The 24673-nt window shown below is 35.8% G+C and overlaps 1 protein-coding gene across 2 annotated transcripts in view; it reads right to left on the bottom strand.

Annotated features, from left to right (window-relative positions):
- Positions 1 to 24673, bottom strand: part of LRRC7 (leucine rich repeat containing 7) — a 225510-nt gene that overhangs the window by 135955 nt on the left and 64882 nt on the right. The window contains exon 2 of one of the 2 annotated variants that reach the window (XM_058176360.1): positions 3966 to 4168. In XM_058176360.1, coding sequence (XP_058032343.1) covers positions 3966 to 4154 — 189 coding nt within the window. In that variant the 5' untranslated portion in view covers positions 4155 to 4168. Of the gene's footprint in view, positions 1 to 3965; positions 4169 to 24673 lie in introns of those variants that run through there. The other variant, XM_058176361.1, reaches the window with a different exon arrangement.

A 24673-nucleotide genomic window follows, 5' to 3' on the forward strand; every position in this document is an offset into this window, starting at 1 on the left:
GGCAGGGCTGGAAATCTCTGCCCTGGAGTGGCACGTGCAATATGCAAAAAGGAGCACAGTCCTCTCTTTCCAGAATAAAATAATGGTGCTGTTCTGCGGCAGGGGAGGGGCGGCGCAAGTGAGCTGAAGCAGTGATTGTGATGGCTGGAAGCTGTGGAAGCAAAGCACTACTTAAACATGCATGGCATCAGCATTCCACCTTGGTATATTTGCACCAGCCGATGGCACAGAGCAGCCCTCGTCTCCTGCTGCTTGGAACTCGGAGCAGTAAATGGCGACTGGTCCAGGGAGCAGAGGCCAGATTAGCCCCCTGCAAGCTCTTATCTCTTGAGGAGCCCAGCCAAAGTTTCCCACACTGCTTCAGTGAGCGCTCCTTGAGGTCCAAAAGGTTAGGGACCCCTGCACTAAACCATGCTGGCTCTCATATTAAATTAGGATTACCCTTTCCTCTTCATGGGAAATGACAGGAAGGAATGATATTGACACTTTGAATAATTTCCAAAGGACTTTTCTGTAGACCTGGGATAGAGTATAAAAATATTTTACTCTTGAACTGCGAGGTCTAGTTCTGGTTGACTCCTGCAACATTCTTTCTCAGCTATCTTATTCCTCCCAATATTGTCTGCTTGACTTTTCACAAGAAGCCAATGTTTCCCAAAATGTGAGGTGTAGCTCCTCGAATAGGTTCAAACAGAATCGGGGTGGGGGGGGTAGGCATAAAGAAACTTTTTGTTACGTTGTTAAAATGTGTCTAACTTTCCCAAAGTTTTATTGTATTGTTTATTGTTCTCATTTTCATTTTTGTTCCTGTTGGTGTTTCTATTTTTAGGGGAAATGTGTATATTAAGATTATACTAAAGAGAAGTGTGATGGCATAAAAAGGAATTGCTAGGAAACCAAGTTTCTGACTTGCTTTGAATTATCTCATTGGATGCAAGAAGGGAATAAGTCTTTTTTAAAAAGACTTATTTTCCACTGTCCATCTATGGAGCTGTGAACAATTAATTTTTATAACTGCAGCAGATGTACATCGACTTGGAGAAAAATAAATGGAAATGGCAGCAGTTGGAGCCCTCGGGTATATTACTGTAGGTGATGAAACACATATGGCTTTTCAAATGCCTCTTATATCCATAGTTATTGTATTACTGTGCTTAAGTTCTAAACAGACAATAGTCCTTGAAGAGCAACTGCATTTGGAATCAATGCCAATGAAACACACAGGTTTAATAGTGTCAAGTGGATTCAGTTAGGAACAAATGGTATGTATCAATGGAACAAACTATACAGTACAGATTATCATAAAGTCTCAAATTTCGCTTTTGACATGAGATAAATCTAGTGAAGCAAGGAATTTACTCTGCCCAACAGCAAAGACTGTGAAGAGAAAAATGGGCTACATTTTGCCAACACTCCTTGTTAATTTTGAGCACTGGTAGGGCATTGCTCACTGCTACTTGCTACTCCTATTCTTATTACCACTGTTCCTGCTATTGAGATAAACTGAGTTCATTTTCACTGTATTAAATTGTATGGCAAATACCAGAAACAGAAGAACACTACTGAGTTTTAAAGTAATAGTTTAGTAATAGTAAAATTTGATATTGTATATACTTTCTGTTCTATAGTCAGAGAAATAGAAATTCCAGGTTATTACACATCAGGAAGATAAGCAAGTTTTTCCCCCCTCATAAACAGAAAAGTAACTAAAATGAAGGTTCCCATTGCTGCCAACAGAGATTAAAACTAACATCTGTCTTCCTTGAAACTGAATCCTAACGGACCTGGTCAATCTTGACTTGTAAATTTCACAAAGTCAGCGATCAAATTTTGGTAACCTGTCCCCAACAACGATTATTATTGAAGTGGGGTTAAAAGCAACAGAAAGAAGTAGTTCCAAGATCATGGTTATGAGAATGTAATACACATTGTTATGGAAGATACTAGAGAATGTAAATCGAAGGGGCTGTTGCATTTATATCATTAGAAGACTTCTATTATGATATGCCTTCATACTGAACAAACACATTCATGTGAACTTAGCCATTCAATAGCAAAATGATGCATTGGAATATGATAGTTTTATATCACCTATAATTGGAATTTTCTCCTAAATGCTGTTATGTTGCCTTATTGTGGAGAAGAGAACAGAAGTGGATCCGAAGGGGAAGAGTGAAGAATGCCAGGCATGGACACTAAGAATGTATATTCCAAGGTGTGAAAGTTAGTCCAGTTTCTTAGCTAAATTAAGCGGTTATCTATATTCAGCAGCAGCGGTACAGGAAGATGGTGGAGGAGAATCAGAATCAGTGATGGGTTGCTATCGGTTCACCCCAGATCGAGTGAACCAGTAGTGGCGATGGCAGGAAGCTCCGTCCACCCGCCCAGATGTCTCTGTGCAGTTGCAGAAGTACAAGCATGCCCAAAAGCAAACCAGTAGCGGCCAAAATTGAAACCCATTACTGAGGAAAATGCTCACTTTAGTGACAATGTCAAAAGTATAAGAATAAATATTAATAACGATGTACTACTAGTTTTAAGATATAATTTATATTTTGTTGAATATACAATGCTTTATACTATTTTTTTAGGCCAAAAAGTGTTTTTAAATAACATCTTAATACGATATATAACTACACAGCAATGCACACTATGTTAAAAAGAGAAAATATACCTGAATCATACATCAGAAACTGACCTCCATCACACTTCTATAAGACAGAAAATTATGATTTGGTATCCAGAGCCTTCTCTATAAACAGATTAAGTTCAGCTAGGAAATGACTTGGTTATGTATATCACTTTTCTATCAATCCCTGGAGAATATAATTAAATTGTTCAATGGAGTGAAAACGTCATTGCAGCAAGCATCTAAACTGGGCTATAAGGATAGGAAAACAGCTAAGCCAAGCCTTAGTTTAGTCTTGGATGGCTATTTCTAATACTATTAAGTTAAATAAATTTTAGTTCTACAGAATAATAGGAGAGTTTTAAGCACAAGTTTAATTTTACGGTTGAAATTAATGGGAGTTAATAATTAAGTTAATGATTTATTAATATAGTCTTATTTTACACAAGAATAAGACATATCAAAATCTTTAAAATTTTATAATAAGTAAATATGCAGTATTTTGAATATGTATAATCCAAGCTGCACATTATGTGCATAAAAATATTTCATGAACGGATGGTAAATGGTAAATGTCTTGATAAGTAATGAAATAAATCCACACTACACAAAATACTTGTATGCATATATGTGTTGATACTGTTTACTTTTTTATTTATGAGTGAAAAGCTTTCAGTCATATTTCTTTCTTTCTTTCTTTCTTTCTTTCTTTCTTTCTTTCTTTCTTTCTTTCTTTCTCATTCAATCAATCATTCAATCAATTAATCAATTTGTATAGCCATCCATCTCACTAAGGTGAAATAAAAACAACTACAATACAAAATTTAAAATACATAAGTCAACAAAATATTAGGCCGTAAATCCATCGATGATCCTCCACAATTTTATTCCATTATTTAGATTCTTTTAATTAAAATAAAATGGACGCTGACATGACATAATCTTTGTTTTCAAAACTACCCAGCACATTCCTGGAACCAGTAGATAAGGGCTGCAAAAATTCCAAATTTCCCCACTAACCAAAAAATAAAAAATAAAAATGGTTTTGGGTCAATAGAATAATCTCTATTCTTCTGGGGATGTCTCAGTATTATGAATTAATGGAGAATTTTTAGTCGAAGCACTTGCAGGCACAAAATCCAGTTTTATCTTATGTAATCTTTTTATATCTGCAAGCAAAGCCAACAGAAGCATCTTTTCTAAAGATTAGAAAACGGGTGTTATTAGCTGCCACAATGAATTTTGCCTATGTTGAATGTTCTTTTCATAGAGTATGCTTCAAAAGTTCACTTAGCTAGACAGCTGCATTTACATATTATAGAAAGAAAGCATTTACCTTAGGAAGTTCTTCAATTTGATTGGCATCCAGATAAAGCTCCTCTAATGTCCGTTCAAAGTTAAAAACCTCCTTTGGCACTTGCTGAAGGCTGCAGTGGGAGTAATCAAGCACTGAGATTATTTCTTCTTCCCCTCGAAAACATCGGCATGGCACCAGGCGGCCAATAATTTTCCTTTTAGTTGTCATCTCCAAATGCTGCACTAAAATAAAAAAATAATAAACTAAATTATTTTTCAAAATCACTGCTCATTTGAGTAGAAAAATAATTAACCAAATGTCCAAGATCATTTCAACGAATTCTGGAAAATAGAAGCCCATTTCTTTTAACACAGAAAACCAGTATCAATTTACTAAACACTTTTTGTTCATTGCTTCTAACTTGGGGATGGTTTTTGTATATAGCTCATAAACTATATAGAAGATTCTAGGCAAACTCCTTAGAACCTGTGAATATGTTGTTCTACAGTTTCCTTAACTAGGGTTACTGTATATTTAGAATCAGAAATTTTTCTGATTCTAAATATATAGTAACCCTACTTAAGGAATTTTTCTTTTTTCTTTTTATTCTATACCCAGAAATATGAGTAGAAATTCCAAAACTAATTGAGAAAGAAAAAAAATTAAGATGTATGTTGGAAGTATAACAAATAAATCAGGGAAAGACTGTTTCCATAATTTACTCTACAAGACAATATTTTAATTTAATTAAATGATTAAAGTATTTTATATGAAAAAGTGCAACTGTTATAAAAAGTAAACAAATATATCATCCAGAGGTGTTCATATGTCCCTGCTTTCATCAAAACAATGAAAATAGCATGATTCCGTCAGCTTTGCCATTTTCGTACATATATCTCTTGAAGCTAGTAACTATCACTGAGGAAACCACTACAAGGAAACAAAACGGCATCTGTTATCTAGATATGGAGAATTTGAAACAGGTTCAAAGATGCCTATAGAGAATGGAATAGTAGAGAAATATCAGTGGGAAAGAAAGTACACGAATGGGTACAAAACTCAGGAAAAATACAATAAATATTTTATAAATAAAAGGAGGGAGGCAGAAACCTATGGAAATACTACCCTTTTATTCAGGCTTGCATTGTTTTCCCCAATAGTGAAGAAAATTGTTTACAAAAATAATTTAATTTGAACAACTGTAATGCCATTATACATCCTACAGAAATAACTAAACTGAACTGAAGCAACAGCACTTAGCACTTAGACTTATATACCACTTCACAGTGCTTTACAGCCCTCTCTAAGCAGTTTACAGAGTCAGCATATTGCCCCCAACAATCTGGGTCCTCATTTTACTGATCTCCTGAGCCAGTCAGGATTAAACTGTTAGCAATCAGCAGAATTAGCTTGCAATACTGTGTTCTACCCATTGCACCACCACGGCACTTCAGGATATTCAGGATATTTAGAAAATTGCCATTTTCTAAAAAAAAAAAAAAATTACTCACAACAATAGATATGTGGAGATTGTTATAAAAAATAGCCAGAAGGTTTTTTAATAAGAACATTCTTACTCTGAAAAGTAACCAAATTTTAGAAAAAAACCATTGTTTTTATCGTTCACTATTTTTTAAGTGGAAGATCTCTAGAGCAGGGGTCTCTCTAGAGCAGGGCTGTTAAATTTGCAGCCCGCGAGCTGGATGCATCATGCGTTTGCCATGCCCAAGTGAAGGGGAAAAAAGTCCTCATATATCATGTGATGTCGCAAGTTTCACACCCCTGCTCTAGAGCCACGGCCTGTTCGGAACCAAACCTTGCAAGTGGTGGGTGAGCGTGCACAGTGCACGCACACATTTGCATAAAAAGCTCAATTTGTTCAAGTGGCGGACATGTGTGCCCCCTGCTTGCACAAATGCACCTGCCACTCGCACAGAACCATCCCCTCTCCGCTCCTCATTAGTCCACCAAGTTGGAAAGGTTGGGACCACTAATCTAGAATCATTCTGGAGTTAGACAGCCTGCAAATCTAAAATAATAGCAACAACAATTCCTTGCTGAAGAAGCCACAGTAAAACAACAAGAAAGTTGTCTATATGCACTGTTGCCTACAGTTTTTCCTCTTTATTGCCCAGTATAGCACGTACTACACCATAAACATGATTGTATTTGTCTCATTTGATATTGAAGTAAAAAATATTGTTTATAGCTGAAAAATACAAAGATAAAAATATTTCAAAATAGGTGTTAATGCGAAGGAAAATCCACATCAGGATATATTTAAGAATTATATCTTCATGGCCTTATAAAGTTTATTGTATGGTATCATACAGGAGAACTCCTTGGTTATAGACATCATGGTTACAGACATTTTAAGTTATACCCCCCTATTTTTTTTAAAAGTACTGTAGTAGCTGTTTCACTATACTGGCTCCTCATGAAAATCTAATTTTTCCTACAGTTCAAATATTTATGGCCCAATTCTTGCTAATTTAACAGCAATTTGAACAAGATTTATACACAATTTGTTTAATTTTCTTTTTCCCAGTCATTTCCAGAAAGATGACTTAATAGCTCTGATTATCACTTGTGGTTCAGTGGTTAAAGTATTAGACTAGGACTCAAGAGATCAAGCTGCAGGTTCATCTTCAGCTATGAAAATTCACTAGAGGACTTTGGGCTATCATTACAACTTATTCGCCCCTTCCTTGACCGGGATGCCTTATGCACAGTCACTCACGCTCTTGTCACTTCTCGTCTGGATTATTGCAATGCTCTCTACATGGGGCTACCCCTGAAGTGCACTCAGAGGCTTCAGTTAGTCCAGAATGCAGCTGCGCAGGTGATTGAGGGAGCCACACGTTGCTCCCGGGTAACACCGCTCCTGCGCAGTCTGCACTGGCTACCTGTGGTCTTTCAGGTGCGCTTCAAGTGTTGGTTACCACCTTTAAAGCGCTCCATGGCTTAGGGCCCGGGTACTTATGGGACCGCCTGCTGTTACCTTATGCCTCCCACTGACCCGTACGCTCACACAGAGAGGGTCTTCTCAGGGTGCCGTCCGCCAAGCAATGTTGGTTGGCGGCCCCCAGGGGAAGGGCCTTCTCTGTTGGAGCACCTACCCTCTGGAACGAACTTCCCCCTGGTTTGCGTCAATTACCTGACCTTCAGACCTTTCGCCGTGAATTGAAAACGTACTTGTTTATTCAAGCGGGACTGGCTTAATTTTTTAATATTCTAAATTTTTAAATTTTTTAAATTTTAATAATTTTAACTGGTGTATTTTATTTGTGGGTCAAATTTGACAGCTTTAATTTTCGGCCATGTATAGAATACGTTATTTTAACTATGGTTTTAATTTGTATATTGTTCTGTTTTAATCTGGCTGTACACCGCCCTGAGTCCTTTGGGAGAAGGGCGGTATAAAAATCTAAATAATTAATAAATAAATAAATAAATAAATTATTCAGACATTTCCTTGAATGTGTGGAAGGCACAAAGTGGGACAGAGACTGGATTAGCGCTGAGGCCAGTCCTATTTTGTCTATAGAGAAAGGGGATCTGGAGATCGGAATATACTCATATTGACTTGACGGCAAAGACACGTTACCTAACATAATATAGCTAAAATAGGGCCGTGGATCCCATCCAGAGGTGAAATGTAAAATTTGTTACTACCGGTTCTGTGGCCGTGGCTTGGTGGTGGTGGGTAATGTGATTGGGTGGGCTTGGCCAACTTTTTTTTTTTACCTTTAAAAGCATTTTTCTACAATCTCTTCGCCCAAAGAGGTTGTAAAAAATGCTTTTAAAAGACTGATGATCAGGCAACTCAGCTGGGCTTGCCAGAGGAGCCTTTTAAAAGCTTTGTAGAAAAAATGCTTTTAAATGGTTCTGACGATCCCAGCTGAGCCACGCAATCATCAGAGGCTTTTTTTTAACTTTTAAAAGCATTTTTTCAGCCGAAGAAAAAATGCTTTTAAAAGTAAAAAAAAAACCTCTCTGATGATCGCGCAGCTCAGCTGTTCATGGGTGGGGGGAAGGGATTTTTGCTACTGGTTCTCTGAATCACCCACCATCGCTACCGGATCGGGAGATCCGATCTGAACCGGGAGCAGTTCACCCCTAATCCCATCCCATTATACTCACATCCAGATCAACATGAATACAGATAATCCTTGGTTTACAACAGTTTCTTTAGTGACCATTCAAAGTTACAATGGCACTGAAAAAAGTGACTTAATGAACATTTTGAACCCTTACAGCCACTGCAGCATCCCCATGGTCACATGACCAAAATTCAGACACTTTGCAATGGACTCATATTTATGAGGGTCCATGGGGTCATGTGACCAATTTTTGTAAACCTTCTGACAAGCAAAGTCAATGGGGAAGCCAGAGTCACTTAATAACTGTGTTCTAACTTAACAACTGCTGTGATTCACTTAACAACTCTGTCAAGAAGGATTGTAAAATGGGGCAAAGGTTACTTAAATGTTTCACTTAGCAACAGAAATTTTGGGCTCAATTGTGGTCATAAGTTGAGGATAGCTTCTCTTCATCACTTCCATCTTAATGGAAGCTGAAAAGAAGCATGCATTCTACTGTGTCCTAAGTTTGAGCTCTTCATTAGTTTTTAATCTAATTGACTTCATAGTTAAGTTATTGTGGGGAAAATTAGGAGAAAAAAGTACCAGGCATACAAATTTATGAGTCCAGAAGAAAACTCTAGATAATAAAATTGATCTTCCTATCTTCTTCTTGGAAGACATTTCAACTGGAGCCCCTTGAATTACACAGATAAGATAAATTCTTCATGCAAAAAAACTCCTCATATATAATCATTTAAGCTACATAAGTGCCTCTATATCTGCATACTAAATGCAGTGATTAAATATTTTATTTTATTACGTTGATACTTCTGAGCTGGAATGGGCAAAGATACTTCTAAGCTGGATAAATAAATATATCTACAAACATTTCAAGATATCGAGTTCATTAGCATCTATTTACAGAAGCAAAGTGTCAATTTTGTAATAATTTTAAAATATTATGCTTTAAAAATTATATTTAAGCAGAGGAATATTAATGAAGAAAAGCATGCAATAAGTAAAGGAAAAACATTTAACTTATCAGCCATTTAAAAAAGTATCAAAATTGGCATATGGAGTAGTAAATTGATATTCCATTTTTTTCTGAAATTTATGTACTACATAAAGATCAATCAAAGAAAGCATACATAAATGACTAGTAGAAGAGCTAGACTGATACTATTTCTCTCTTTTTAAAAGCTTTCCTGAATTCTCTTTTCCAAAGGTTTTTTTCAACAGTTTAATTATGGAGAAAGGGGAATCTTTTGCTTTAGCTATGCTTTTCTATATTTCTAATATTTTAATATATTTAGTCACGTATCAAGTCAAAAAAACCCCAAGAAAATATACTTTAGAAAAATCTAAACATGAGTTAGATAAAGGAAGTCATTCAACGTAACAAAAATTAAGAAACAAACTCTTGCTAACTGCAAATTGGTCTAATTGGCACTTAGATGTATATACCACTTCACAGTGATTTAAAGTGATATCTATCTATCTATCTATCTATCTATCTATCTATCTATCTATCTATCTATCTATCTATCTATCATCTATCTATCGTGCCTTTAGCTCTTGGACTGAAAGGGGAGAAATAAGCAGAACAAACATATGTAGATTTTAATTCCATTTAGAAAGTGCTGAAAAATTACTCCCTGCTCCTTTGGCCAGTTTCTAATTTTTATTGTCAACATAACCTGTTTATTTATTTATTTATTTATTTTTCAGATTTATATACCGCCCTATCTCCCTAAGGACTCATGTTTATGTTTCCCCAAAAATAAGACATCTCCTGATAATAAGTGTTATATTGTGGGTTCAGGTGCCGGCAAGGTGTAGGCAGGACTCTGGATAACAGGTAATTTACTTTATTAACCTTAACATATCTAACAGCAGTGACAAAATACAAACGAACAAAAAACTCTCTCCCTCTCTGTTGACAGCCCTTTGATACCGGCTGTCAACTGGCTTAGCCAATCAACACAGAGAAGTAATATCCTCGTTCTCCACTAGGGGAACAGACCCCAGGGGGGAAAGAACTTAGAACACTACAATAAGCTCAATTGGGCTTTTGAGCACATGCGCTAAAATAAGCCCCCCCCCAAAAATAAGCCCTCCCCGAAAATATTTAAACGTGTGCACAGCCGGTCCCCCCATTTCCTCTGGTTAGTGTTAGGGAAACAGAGCTGGAAATCCGGTAAGACAGCAAGAGGAACCCTATCTTGCTCCACGCGCTCCAAAATAATAGGACCTCCCGAAAATAAGACCAAACGCTTATTTTGGGGTTCAAAAAAATATAAGATAGGGTCTTATTTTCGGGAAAACATGGTATATGTTTAAAAAAACACTTTTGTTTAAAGTATAATGTTAATAAAATAGAGAAAAAACAGCTAACTTATTTTATTCTGTTACAATTCTTTGTGCTAAAGATTCAGATGCATATTTATTTCAATATATTTAGATCTCTGCACAAACTTACCCTACAAATACTGCCAAGACAAATCCCTTCTCCTCCTTTACAATTTCTCAAAAGTTGAAAAAGAAACAAATGGGGAAATGACTATCAGTGGGACTAAAGGACAGCTGGTGTCATGTTTATCCATGACAGTAATGAACTTTCAATCTGGTTGCTTTCAGCCAAGGGACATAAGCTAAAACAGGGCTCTCCAAGAATAAAGCAAGTTTAAAATTTAACTGGAGCAGATGCTGATGTTTGCATTTTGGACAGTAATCACTTTCAATTAAGATCAGCTGTTAAGGGTTAAATATAATTTTACAGGTTACTACTATATGTAACTCAGTTTGAGGATTGTGAGGCATTTGTTTTTTCTCAAAGTTGGGTGAGGAAATTGAACAATTATCCCTTTCACAAATCTGAAGGTACTTATTCACTATGGCATAAAATAGCACATGGGACATCTTAAGGCACATGAAAACCTAAAAATGTTCTGTTTTCTTCAGTTACAATAATGGCCGCAGCCAGTATTTCTATAGTGAAGGCCTTCTTATATTTATTTATTATTTAGCATATTTTTATGTAGCTGGCCATCTCACAAACACATGATTCTGGGTGGTGTACAATACATGAGCAATATTAACAGGAAATTTTTCAGATTCAACGGAAATGCTTGATTCATACTCACATCTCAGAAGCAAAATGTGCAAAGACTGAAAATAAAATGTTATTCTCTTTCATAATATTCTTGAAAAGAAGCACTATTGTATTGTTATATAACAAAACGTATTTGCTCTCTGTGTCTGTATTTTTCTCCCAGCAATGTAGACCAATTTATTATACAGAAGTAGCAAATCTCATTCCTGCTAAATTTTCCCTGCACTGTTTATTTTGCCGGCATACATATGTGTGTGTCTGTGTATATATATGAAAACAGAAAGCTTTATAATGCTACCCAGAAATTTTCAATATCCAGTTAAAAATGTATTCTGATTTTGCTTTTAAATGTTCGGGTTCTCTATCTATGTGTATAAAAGTGAAGAAGCAAGCATGTTCTTAACAGTTTGATTTTTTTAAAATATTTTTTTTTAAAAACAAACAAACAAACAAACAAACATAAACAGTACATTTTTTCTGAATAGAATATTGACCGAGTCAAAATTTACAGCTTATAACATAAATACTTCCCAAATATTATTTATATATTTCAATTTCTGCCATAATATTCTTTTTTTCTACTTTTTTTATTTTTTTATCTTTATTTAATATTTAATTTATAATCAATATTACCATCCTCCCTAACTTCCAATCTTAATGTTATTTCATTTGAAGTTTCATATCTTAACCTTCTAAATACATCATAATAAGATTACATTAACCCTTCTACCATTCTTTTTGTATTTCACAATTTAAATTTTAAAATACTGATATTAATACAATTCATTTGATTCTATAGGTATATAGCATATTTCCTTTCCTCCAAAATATATTTCCTATTACAATCACAAATATTAATAATAATACAGTTCACTTATGACTATAAGTATGTATCATATTACCCTTCCTCCTTCCATTAATTACTCCTTTTAACCATTTTCTCTTGGTCCATCCAGCAATCCACCTTTTAAAATTTCCCTCCCTTTATCCCTTTATCCCATTCTCTCATTTTCTTTTCTTTTTTTAATTATGTCTTTTCTTCTGTATCCTTCCTTTGACTTTTAAATCCTTTACTCGTCTAGTTTGCCCTAAATTCCCATCTGATCTATTCCCCTTTTCTCCTCTCACTTTTCTTATTTCCCCATTGTTGATCTCAATGTAATCATTAAACCTTTTTGTGCCTAATCCTTTCCCCTTCTTTTCTCTTTGCTTCATCCTAACCTCTCTATTTCTGCCATTGTTAATCCCAGTGTAATCATTAAAAATATTTTCTTCTCGCCTTTTCCCCTTTCCTTTTCTTCCCTTAGTTCCAGCCAGTCTTGCTGTGACTCTTCCGGTTCTTCTTAAGAGTTTGATATTATATTAGCAATAATACTGAAGGATATTACATATTCTGCGAATTCTTAAATTGTCTAAGGCTAACAAATATTGAACAATTGTATTCACTGACATACTGACAAATAATTGTATTGGCTATAGGATAAAGAGAGGCACAGTTTAGGGTTGAATTAAAAGAGGGATCAGCTTAGAATCTCTACGTAGCCACAAGCAGACTTAATCAAACCCACCCCCCCCATCGTCCACTTGAATTCCATATATAACTTCAAGCACCGTTTATCAGTGGTTCTCCTCCTATCTCTCCGACCGGTCGCAGTCGGTGTTGACAGGGGGGCAGAGGTCGACCCCGAGGTGCCTCACTTGTGGGGTGCCGCAGGGGTCGATCCTCTCGCCCCTTCTGTTTAACATCTACATGAAGCCGCTGGGTGAGATCATCAGTGGTTTTGGTGTGAGGTATCAGCTGTATGCGGATGACACCCAGCTGTACCTTTCCACACCGGACCACCCCAACGAAGCTATCGAAGTGCTGTCCCGGTGTCTGGAGGCTGTACGGGTCTGGATGGGGAGAAACAGGCTCAAGCTCAATCCCTCCAAGACAGAGTGGCTGTGGATGCCGGCATCCCGGTACAGTCAGCTAAATCCGCGGCTGACCATCGGTGGCGAGTCATTGGCCCCGATGGAGGGGGTGCGCAACCTAGGCGTCCTCCTGGATGAACGGCTGTCTTTGGAAGATCATTTGACGGCCGTCTCCAGGAGAGCGTTTTACCAGGTTCGCCTGGTGCGCCAGTTGCGCCCCTTTCTGGACCGGGATGCCCTGTGCACAGTCACCCACGCACTCGTGACGTCTCGCCTGGATTACTGCAACGCTCTCTACATGGGGCTCCCCTTGAAGGGCATCCGGAGGCTGCAGCTAGTCCAGAATGCGGCTGCGCGGGTGATAGAGGGAGCCCCTCGTGGCTCCCGTATAACACCCATCCTGCGCAGACTGCACTGGCTGCCTGTGGCCTTCCGGGTGCGCTTCAAGGTTTTGGTGACCACCTTTAAAGCGCTCCATGGCATAGGGCCGGGTTATCTACGGGACCGCCTGCTGCTACCGAATACCTCTCACCGACCCGTGCGCTCTCACAGAGAGGGACTCCTCAGGGTGCCGTCAGCGAGGCAATGTCGTCTGGCGGCGCCCAGGGGAAGGGCCTTCTCTGTGGGGGCTCCCACCCTCTGGAATGAACTGCCCCCAGGACTTCGTCAGCTTCCGGACCTTCGGACCTTCCGCCGCGAGCTTAAAACATATCTATTTAACTGCGCAGGACTGAGTTAGATTTTAGTTTGTGGGTTTTATCTTGGGTTTTAATTTTTATATTTTTAATTAAGGCTTTTGAATAAGTTTTTTAATTGTTTTTAGAATTGTATTTATTGTATTTTTTGTTTTTAAATGCCTGTAAACCGCCCTGAGTCCTTTGGGAGATAGGGCGGTATATAAATATAAACAATAAATAAATAAATAAGCAGATGCGAACTGTTAGTTGAGAAGATTCCTGTAGATAGGCTGTTTAGGAATGAATCTGTTTAATTAGACCTCCATGTGTGGACCTGGTCTTTCACGGCTAACACATGTTTTTTGTAAAACACTATTCCCCAACAGGCATTACCCAAATAACATTAGCATTGCATCAATTTACTGGACTGTAAATTTAAGGCTTCAGACATATCTTAAATGCCATTTTGATAGAAATTCATAAGGGACATAAGAAGATATAGAAAATGAAATTATTTATAAGGTAGTGTACAGAGAAGCTTTAAAATGTCAACAGTACAAATAATATGCTTTTTCAATGTTATCCCAAATCTTCCAAAGACCACTCTAATTGCTTATTAGATACTTGAAAAATGAAGCTTACTATCTAAAGCCAAGAAAGTTATTCTGTTGTTCATCTTAATGGATGAAGCATCATTTGATTTTTAGAATAAATATAACAATTCATCTAAGTTCTTTCCCCAACTTAGTGTGCTTCAGAAGATTTGGACTAAGTCCCAACCAATTTAGCTAGCGCAGTCTATGGCTAGGGAAGATACAAGTAGCTATTGAAAGCAAGATAAGTTGAGAAAGGTTGCCTATATAATTCATTAAAAGAATTTAGAAATGCACATATTTTGCATGCAGACAATGCCATGTTGCTGGCTGAGAACCCAGATGATCCGTAGTGCAACAATGAACATGGATATGAATATTAATATATCAAGGATTATGACTGCTGTACTTGACAGGGAACTGGAGTGAATAAACTACACATTATGGTGCAAAACTTGAGCAAGTAAAGGGAATTGTGCATCTTGATAGAATGTTTAATGAAGATGAAAGTTGATGGAGAAAGTATTATGATACCCAAATGCTTACAAACAGAAACTGTGAGGAGCAAATGTTTTTTGAAAGAGGTGAAAATGGCTATGTATAAGTGTATGCTTTGCTAACTTTGTTATACAGAAATGAAAGCTGGGAATATCATCAAAAGCGTAAAAGTACATTGGGAATGGCTTTATATACTCCTGCATTGCATTTATGTTTATGTTTAACTTAAATGCAATGCGGGTTTTGTAAAATATGCCTGGGAAAATTTACAGGTGAATAGGCAAAACTAGAAATTGGAAATATAAAAAAACAAAAGCCAGTCTTACACTATGGATAACTATGCTTTTTCATCGCTTATGTCAAAATAAGTTTAAGGAACCTTGAAACTATAAGATAAAGAGAACTCTGCTGGATCAGTCATGTTGGGAGTATATCTGTTCAGGAACAGAGAACTTTTTTTAATTATTTACATTTATATCCCGCCCTTCTCCGAAGACTCAGGGCGGCTTACAGTGTGTAAGGCAATAGTCTCATTCTATTTGTATATTTACAAAGTCAACTTATTGCCCCCCCAACAATCTGGGTCCTCATTTTACCTACCTTATAAAGGATGGAAGGCTGAGTCAACCTTGGGCCTGGTGGGACTAGAACCTGCAGTAATTGCAGGCAGCTGTGTTTTAATAACAGGCTATCTTACAGCCTGAGTCACTCAAGGACCCTTGAAAGAGGATTCTCCTCACAATGTTTTCCTGTACAGTCTCTGTCAGGAAACCACGGAGAACATGTGAGATTAAAGACTCTCCAATACCCAGCAATCTCGATTAATATAATTTAGTGGTGGAAAGATGCCCTAGAGCAGGGGTCTCCAACCTTGGCAACTTTAAGACTTCTGGACTTCAAGCAAAGCTGGCTGAGAAACTCTGGGAGTTGAAGTCCAGAAGTCTTAAAGTTGCCAAGGTTGGAGACCCCTGCCTTAGAGATCCTAATGGAGTACAATATGAAAGTAACACAGGACTATTCAGCTGTGACAGGTACAACCGATAGCTCCATTAATTTCTCCAATCTTTTTTTAAAAAATAGTTCAAGTAGACTGAGGTCATTATATGGCTTAGAGCCAGGGTACTTATGGGACCGCCTACTGCTACCGAATGCCTCCCACCGACCTGTACGCTCGCACAGAGAGGGACTTCTCAGGGTGCCATCCGCCAAGCAATGTCGGCTGGTGGCCCCCAGGGGAAGGGCCTTCTCTGTGGGGGCTCCCACCCTCTGGAATGAACTTCCCTCTGGACTTTGTCAACTGCCGGACCTTCGGACCTTCCGCCGCGAGCTGAAGACCTATCTGTTTATTCGCGCCAGGACTGGCATAGGATTTTTAATAGTTTTAATATTTGATATAAATTTTATATTTTATGGGGTTTTTATGATTTTAAATGTTTTAATTCGGCCATATGTTTAATAAGTTTTTTAATTTATTGTTTTATTTGTATACTATTGTGGTTTTATCTTGGCTGTAAACCGCCCTGAGTCCTTCGGGAGAAGGGCGGTATAAAAATCCAATAAATAATAATAATATAATAATAATAATAATAATAATAATAATAATAGTAGTAGTAGTAGTAGTAATAATAATAATAATAATAATAATAATAATAATAATAATAATAATAATAATAATATAACCCAGAAACAAATTCTATACTTTGGCTACCTGTACTTCCTTCATCTTTTCTGAAGCTCATGGGATTCAAAGTCATTGCAATTCTATTATACCCCAATTTTATTTGCCTTATCCTAAGCCAAAGAATTTCAAATATGGCAACTTTTCTAATGATAGTGATACACCAAAAAATTAAGTTTTCGATATCCTTTTCTAAACCTCTTGAAGCAATTATCAATTAAATGCTAAATTTATAAACGGAACCCTTTCTTCCAAAATCTAATAAGCTGTGATACAATGTATATTACAAATCTTCTTCTGGCTGGGTCAGAAATAATAATAATAAAAAAGAACCTACTGTGTTTCTCCAAAAACATGACCCACCTTGAAAAGAAGTCCTATCATGTTTTTGAGCGCATGCGATCAAATTAAGTCCCACCCATAAAATTAGCCCTAATTAAGACCCTGCCCACCCTGGGGTGCAGGCAGTGAGGCGAGGCACACAGGTAAAAATTAAGCTTGGGTGGGATGTGGGGGGGGAGCTGCCCTACTTACCAGGCCTCACACACCCTGACACCTTCCTTGTCTTCTTCTGCAGCCGCTTGCCGCCACTTGCACACATCGATCTGACCTCCATTTCACTTTTTCAGATGCCTGCTGGAAGGCATCTGCAGCTGATAACAGAGCTCTGGATCCGGAGCTTTGTTATTGGCTGCAGATGCCTTCCGGCAGGCTGAAGGCAAAATGGAGGCCAGGGCGATGCGTGCGAGTGGCGGCAAGCGACCGAAGTGGGTCAGCAGTGGGCTCCTGCTTGGTGGGGCTGTTGGTGCCACCACCACAAGGTGAGTTTTACAACCCTCCAAAAAGAAGGCCTAGCTGTTTTTTCAGAGGTCAAAAGAAAATAAGACTCAGCCTTCTTTTTGGAGAAAAACGGCAAGTTAAAAAAAAAAGAAAAAAAGAAAATGAATTTAAATAATGGTACTTAAGGCCATGGCACTAGTTTCATCTTTATAATTATGTGTAAAATTTATCCTCTTTGAAGGATTTGATCAAACATTTAATCTAACAAAAATGGGGGAAAGGAAATTAATTAATTCCCCTTTTATTAAATTATCTTTTATTCAGAAAATTACTAATCTTTATTTCTCATTAATCAGAAGCTATGGTTACTTCATTCCCTGGATGAAATTAAAATTAATAACTAAGATCCAAAACAAAGCTCTGTGATTTGTCTTTTGCTGTACCTATTATCGCTATATGTGTACGTACATATATGTATGTGTATGGTGGTATACAGCTTGAAAATGATTTTAAAAAATTGTTTTGAATCTCATATCAGCATAGCAGTTCTCTGCAGATATTGAAGATTACTTTTCCTTTTTCAAACATCAACCCAAACCAAAAGACAGAGCAGCTGCTTTAAAAATTGAGATAATTTTAATTCACTTTAAGCAGCCATACCTTTTTTCAGATGTGGAAGCCTAAAAAAAGAGGAATTATTTTAATAAATTACACAAAGTACTGTGTGTTCATCATGTACAACACCTTATAATAAAAATATTATTTTGTGCCTAGTAATGTAATTTAGAAATGCTGATTTTTCTCACCTATTGTTACTCTGTTTTTCCATTAATAAATGTAATTTAAATCTTGATAACAAAGAGATGGGGACAGTTAAAAAATATCCAGAAAGAACTAATAGTATTGTGTAAGATATTTTTTGATGGCAAAGATTTTTGAAGAAACTCTCTATACATATACAATATACAACCTATTATGCAATAATAGGTTTTCAGGCTTCATGTGAACCATCTTTGTTACAAGTAGTCTTTGAAAACGCAACCTGGAATGACAATCTAATATTAGAATATGTTATGAAAATACTGTACTTCAATGTGAACAATTTAGAAACAGATTGGTTATCAGTTACCCATAAGAACTATTCTTGTATGTGGGAGTTTTATACTAAATTTGGACACTGATCAAGAACTTTTTCATCTACTTACATTGATTTGGGATTTATATTAAATCTATTTATATACATTCTCACCTCTTTGTTCACTATATTTCCCTAATTTGGGTGTCTTACATCTGGTGAACTTTAACTACATCAGATGTGTCTCTAAAATTGTAGTTATATCTGAATCAGACAAATGGAGGAGAGGAAAACAGCTCAGTAGAGCTTCAACAAATGCCTTCATCTTTGTGTTAAAGTTTTTTTTACATACTTTTACATAAAGTTTTATATAGTTTTTATAAAGTTTTTATTAGATCAAGCATGCTTTAGATCTAGAACTATCTTTTTACATATTACTTAATGGTTTAGAGTTGTTTTTAAAAGTTACTTGTAGAAAAATACAGGCAGCCCTCAACTTACAACGGTTCATTTAGTGACCATTCAAAGTTACAATGGCGCTAAAAAAGAGCCACTTATGACCATTTTTCACACTTACAACAGTTGTAGCATTCCTGTGATCATGTGATCAAAATTCTGATGCTTGGCAACTTGGCTCATATTTATAACGATTACATGACCTGAAGTCATGTAATCCCCCTTGACCTTCTGACAATCAAAGTCAATGGGGAAGGCAGATTCACTTAAGTTGTTACTAACTTAAAAACTATAGCAAGAAAGGTCATAAAAAGATGCAAAATTCACTTGACACTTAATTTCTTGCTTAACAACAGAAACTTTGGACGCAATTGTTGTAATAGTTTCAGTTCTTGACAACATTGACAAGCTAATCTAAATCTAATCAAGTTAATCTAAAATAAAATTTTGAAATATTTCTAAATATGAGGAAATTGAAACATATAGGATTTCACTAATAGTAAGGTTTTCAGTCATTAGTACTCAACAGGCAAAGCAGGATCAAATTCACTGGATTAACATATCAGTGTGGTTTAACAAAACAATGTCCATTCCAATTCCAGTTATCACCCCAAATGTTCTTTGTAGAAACCTCACAATCCAGGTCCAGGCTCAGGCATGGCTCCCTTTGCTTCAAACAAAGAATGTTCTATATATACATGCTTTTCTATACATGTCTTCCATAACCCTTTTTCCAATGTGAAGGAACACTGAAGAGTGTGAATTGATCTTATGCTGGGTTCATTTAGAAGGCATTTCATATAGTCTTCTGGTTATTGCCATTGATTATTGGTGACCCTGTCTCAAATTTTCTCCACATTCTGTAAGCTAACTTTTCTACTGAGTAATTATAAATTCCTCAGTTTTCATTCCTATCACATCCACAAAGAGAATTTTGCACTGGTTAAACAAAGTGTTCTCTTTGTGAGAACAATAAAAATGAAAAATAATTCAAATTAATTATGATCCCATTGTACTTTCAATGCAGAAATGAAATTAGAAAACAGAGGACATTTGGTATCCCCCCCTTTTAAATTACAATACAGAATATATAACTTTTTTATTATATAGATTTGATAAATTAGATTATATAACAAGTAATGATTAATTATGAGAATGGGAGAGCTTGTGTTTAAAAATAAAATAAAGGATATATGAAAATATTTATGCTGTTTTAAATATTTAAATATATTTAAATATTCCTTACATAAAATTAAAGAAAAAAAAGATTTTTACACATCTTTGCCATTGCATTACATATAAAGATTATGCAAAACAATTATAACACAAGTCTAGACTTTGGTTGTAGTTTATAAAAAAATACTTGCTACTAAGTTCTCCATTAATTATTTAAAATTCTGTAACATTCCCCTTTATGAATGATAATGTAGCACGTAAACCATATTTCACAAGGTTTCAGGAAAATCCTAACTGCAAGTCAAGTTCCTTTTCAAATATTTTTGGAGACATCCATGTTAGAATATTGTACATAATGCACTGTCTAATAGGATCCGTGAAGTGTCAGGTTTTATATAAATGGAAGACTAGTCAATTACATGGTTGATTTCCTGTGTGTTAGAGCATATAGACTATTATTAAGAAACACAAAGCAGTGAGAAGGGTGAGATTTATGTTGAAGAATTGTCTCCTGAAAAGCCATACTGTCACCATCCAGAATATAAAATTATGAAGCAGAACATACAGTGAACAGAAATGAAATATTGACTTTTTTTACTGCCAATCTAGTAATGTAAAAGGAGTATTATACAGCAAGACTGAATTGGTATATTTTCCTCAATGCCTTTTACCCCATAACTCCTATCTACAAGGCAATCTTTCAACATGATAAACATTTGGATGTTTTTAATGTCATTAAAGTGCATTTATTTTAGCGTTAGGATAAAATCCTCTCTATGTTCATTAAGAAAACTGCAGCTTATTTTGTACATTTATATATTGCCAAGAACACTTTTGTAGTATGTCATTTTTCTGGAATGAATGGAGGGCACAATCTCTTTTGTAGACACTTGGGTGATCTCTGTCAAAAACAGTATGCTAATGGTGAGTTTGATAGCAACTTGGAGTCATTTAAGTATGGCTTCAGTCTGTAAAATCAATATAGCTATTTGATATGGGCTTTGAGTAAATGCTTAAAAGATTGCACGTTACTGAAGATACGAATAGACACCTTTGCGAGGGATTAAGTCTGTTTCAGCAAGGTCAGAAAAAAATTTGGTTTTTAATTGTTTTCCAACTTTAAATTGAAATTTAACTAGAATGTCAATTTAATATCAACAAATGTTAATTACAGCACCACAAAATTTCAACAGTAAATAATGACATTAAATTTAGGAAAGATAATGGAGTTGCACTTGATCATCTTGTGGACTCTGGTACAAACCGTTTCAGTTGGAACCTATTTATTTATTTATTTTCATTCACTTTTCCAACACTTTTTGAATTACCTTTTAATACTGAAAATAATCTAGGAAAATTTCATCTCTTGAAGCCATAGCAAATTTCCATGTCCATGATGATAAAAAACATGAATAAATAAAAAGGGAAGGAACAGCAGGAGCCGAAATATAATGACACTGACAATTTACATTAATGAATTTTTGTTCATATCTCATTTGTGCCCATTTCTATGCTCTATATTTTAAAAGACATTTTAAAATGGGCAACGTCATTAAGCTTCTAAATCCTTATAGCAGAATTAAAATGTACCAAAGAGAGCAAAATGTTGTGTTATTTAAAATAATCCAAATAAAGCAATGAAACTTTTTTTATTCATATGAACTCACACACCAAGAAATTTAAAACAAAACACACCGTAGTTTCATTCAGTAACTGTATATTCCTTAAACATTATTATATTGTGAGATGATAGATAGATAGGTAGATGGATGGATGGACAGACAGACGGACGGACGGACGGGACAGGACAGGACAGATATCCAAGTTAGCTGGGGAATTCTGAGAGATGACATACACCCATCTGTAAGTGGGGAGGCTGGGAACACTGTTGTTGGAGATGTAAATGTAGATACATCTTCCTCAATCTCAAATCATCTACCAGAGACTTGGAAATTTGAAGATTCCCTGCAGTATCTTAACTCTCCCTGGCACTGCATTCTTCAAAATAAAAAGCTCTGATGCTGTCCCTGGAATCTGATGGAGCCACTCTATCAGGTAGGTGGGAGTCAGAGCCTCGAGTGCTCTTACCACTACTTAACAGTACTATGAACAGCTAAAATAGTGCTGTTAGCTCTGGTAGAGGACCCTGGATTGAGGAAGACACATATCATCCATTGGGATGAGAAGGGATTTTATACACACAAACACACTCACATGTTTATTTTGCAGTGACAAATCAACAGAGGTGTTGTAAGATGTCTTTAAGGGAGCTAATCTGCTGTTGTTTATCCTCTTACTGAAAAAAACACCCTATTAGTTAGCACTGAATTTGCATATTTAAAAATCACTTACATGAATCTGCCATTCAGATAAATAAACCATGCAGATTAACCTAATACTCATTTCATGCTATTGTGCTGACAGCGTTTTATTGATTATCCAATTAGTTTATGGTGATTTTTCCCAATCTCTCTTCATAATTTGTGATATGTTAATCATCTCTGCAAAAGCTTCCAAAAGGAAAAAGTATGTCCATGGTACTGAGTTCAGCAGAATGGAAATTCCAGAAAAACCAAAAATCTTTCAAGGCTGGAGAATTACAATCAGCTGTAAATGATTACATATATTATTAAAAATAGTAAGGATGATTAGGTGATTCTTCATGACCACATAAATAGATTTTATCCTGCAGGTTATACTTTTAATTATACTTTTAATTCTTTAGTAACCAGCTTGAGAAAGAACAATTCTTCACCAAAGGTGCTTTTCCAAAAGGCAACTGGTTTTTCTTTTTTTTTCCTTTGAAAAAATCACACCCTAAAATTTTGAAACTATAATTCATTTAATGCTTATATAAAATCTTATTTGCTTTGTTTATAGTCACGTCACATTGCTGACATATTTTGTAGTCAAGCACTTTTCTAAGATCTTTTAATATGTCCAAGCCAGGCACTTCCAACCAATAGCTTTCTTTGTTCTCTATCATCTACGTGAAAAATATTGCATTTGCTCCCATTATTTTTTTTAATTTTCAACCCATTCTCTAATGTATCAAGATCATTTTTAATTTGATCATTAAGCCAATCAGATTTGTTCATCTACAAATTAACTAACCAAAGTCTTTTAGCTTTTGCATGCCAGTTAATTATGAGTTAAAACCAATTTTATGCAATTAAAAGAGTTATGCAATTATGAGTTAAAACCAGTAGTAAAAACAAACTTGTTCACTTGATGCATTACTAGAGAAAGCAGACAAAGCAAACTATTCTTCTTTAGAACATATCATGAAATTTCATTAATCAGAAGCATTTCTGAATCTAAGTTATTATCAGGATTTTATCCCTCGACTTTCTTTGGCTTTACATATATAATCCATTCCAATTCAATTCATGGAAGAACAAAATAAATATATCTAAGTGGGGAATGGAGAATATATTCAGAGGGCTTTCCCCCACCCTCTATATGATTTTTGGGGCTGACAAAATGCAGCTGAGCTAATTTCATTATGAATCTTCCTATCCCGCAGAAGGCTTAGAAAAGCTCGTGTGCCTTTTCTCCTTCCAAATTAAGCTGATGACTCAATTCTGTGAGATTTCTTGCCCTGCATATGTCACCAATTTCCAGTATTTAACAAAATAAAATTAAAATCATATTTCCAGTATTTAACAAAATGCAAAATAAAATTAAGATTTTTAGTGGTTTGGGATAATACACTTTAACTTTTTGCTTTTACAGATAATTCTAGACTTACAACAGTTCATTTAGTGGCTGTTCAAAGTTACAATGACATGACCACTTTTCACACTTATGACCATTGCAGCATCCCCATGGTCACGTGATCAAAATTCAGATGCATGGCAACTTACATTTAATATGGCTGCAGTGTCCCGGGATCATTTTGTGACCTGATGAGCAAAGTCAATGGAAAAGCCAGATTCATTTAACAATCGTGTTATTAATTTAACAACTGCAATGATTCACTTAACAAATGTGGCAAAAAAGTCATAAAATGGGGCAAAACTCGTTTAACAAATTTCTCACTTAGCAACATAAATTTTGGGCTCAGTCGTCATAACTTGTTTTTAAATTTAGCTATTCTTTTTAATTAGCTACTTGGAGTACCTTCTGACTGAAAAGGACAAAACACTTTAAATAAATAGATAATAAAAGACTAATGTGAACTAGTAAAGTTACATTTCTTGCCTGTCAGCAAAAATGCAACATGTAAAATTTTAACTTTAAAATTTAAATCTAAAACGAGTAAGCATTTTATCTTTTCATGACTTAATTCATTAGGCTTCTATTAGTAAACAATACATACCTTGAACAAAAATATTTTTTTATTAAGCTGGAAAGAGAAAATGATATGCAGCCACCAAAGGAGACAAAGCTCCAGAAACTCTTTAAGGGAAAGCAAAGTGACAAATACACCAATTTTCTCATCTAGTCATACTGCAAAATGTATGGCATGGCCAATCCCTCTAATCGACTGGCTGTTATCCTATTTGGAACTTCTAAAAGGTCTCCAGTGGTGGCAAAGTATGAGCCTATTTAAAGTCTCATTGTAAAAAAAAAAAAAAAAGCAGTGGAAAAGACATGCAGCTGAGTTAGGAACACACAATCCTCTCCATTTCGTAAAGTGCAACTGCCCTAAAAGTTGCATTTCTTCAGGCAACACTGAAGCTTTTAAGAACTGGAAGTAG

The sequence above is a fragment of the Ahaetulla prasina genome, chromosome 3, assembly GCF_028640845.1.
Source record: "Ahaetulla prasina isolate Xishuangbanna chromosome 3, ASM2864084v1, whole genome shotgun sequence".
NCBI classification, from domain to species: domain Eukaryota; kingdom Metazoa; phylum Chordata; class Lepidosauria; order Squamata; family Colubridae; genus Ahaetulla; species Ahaetulla prasina.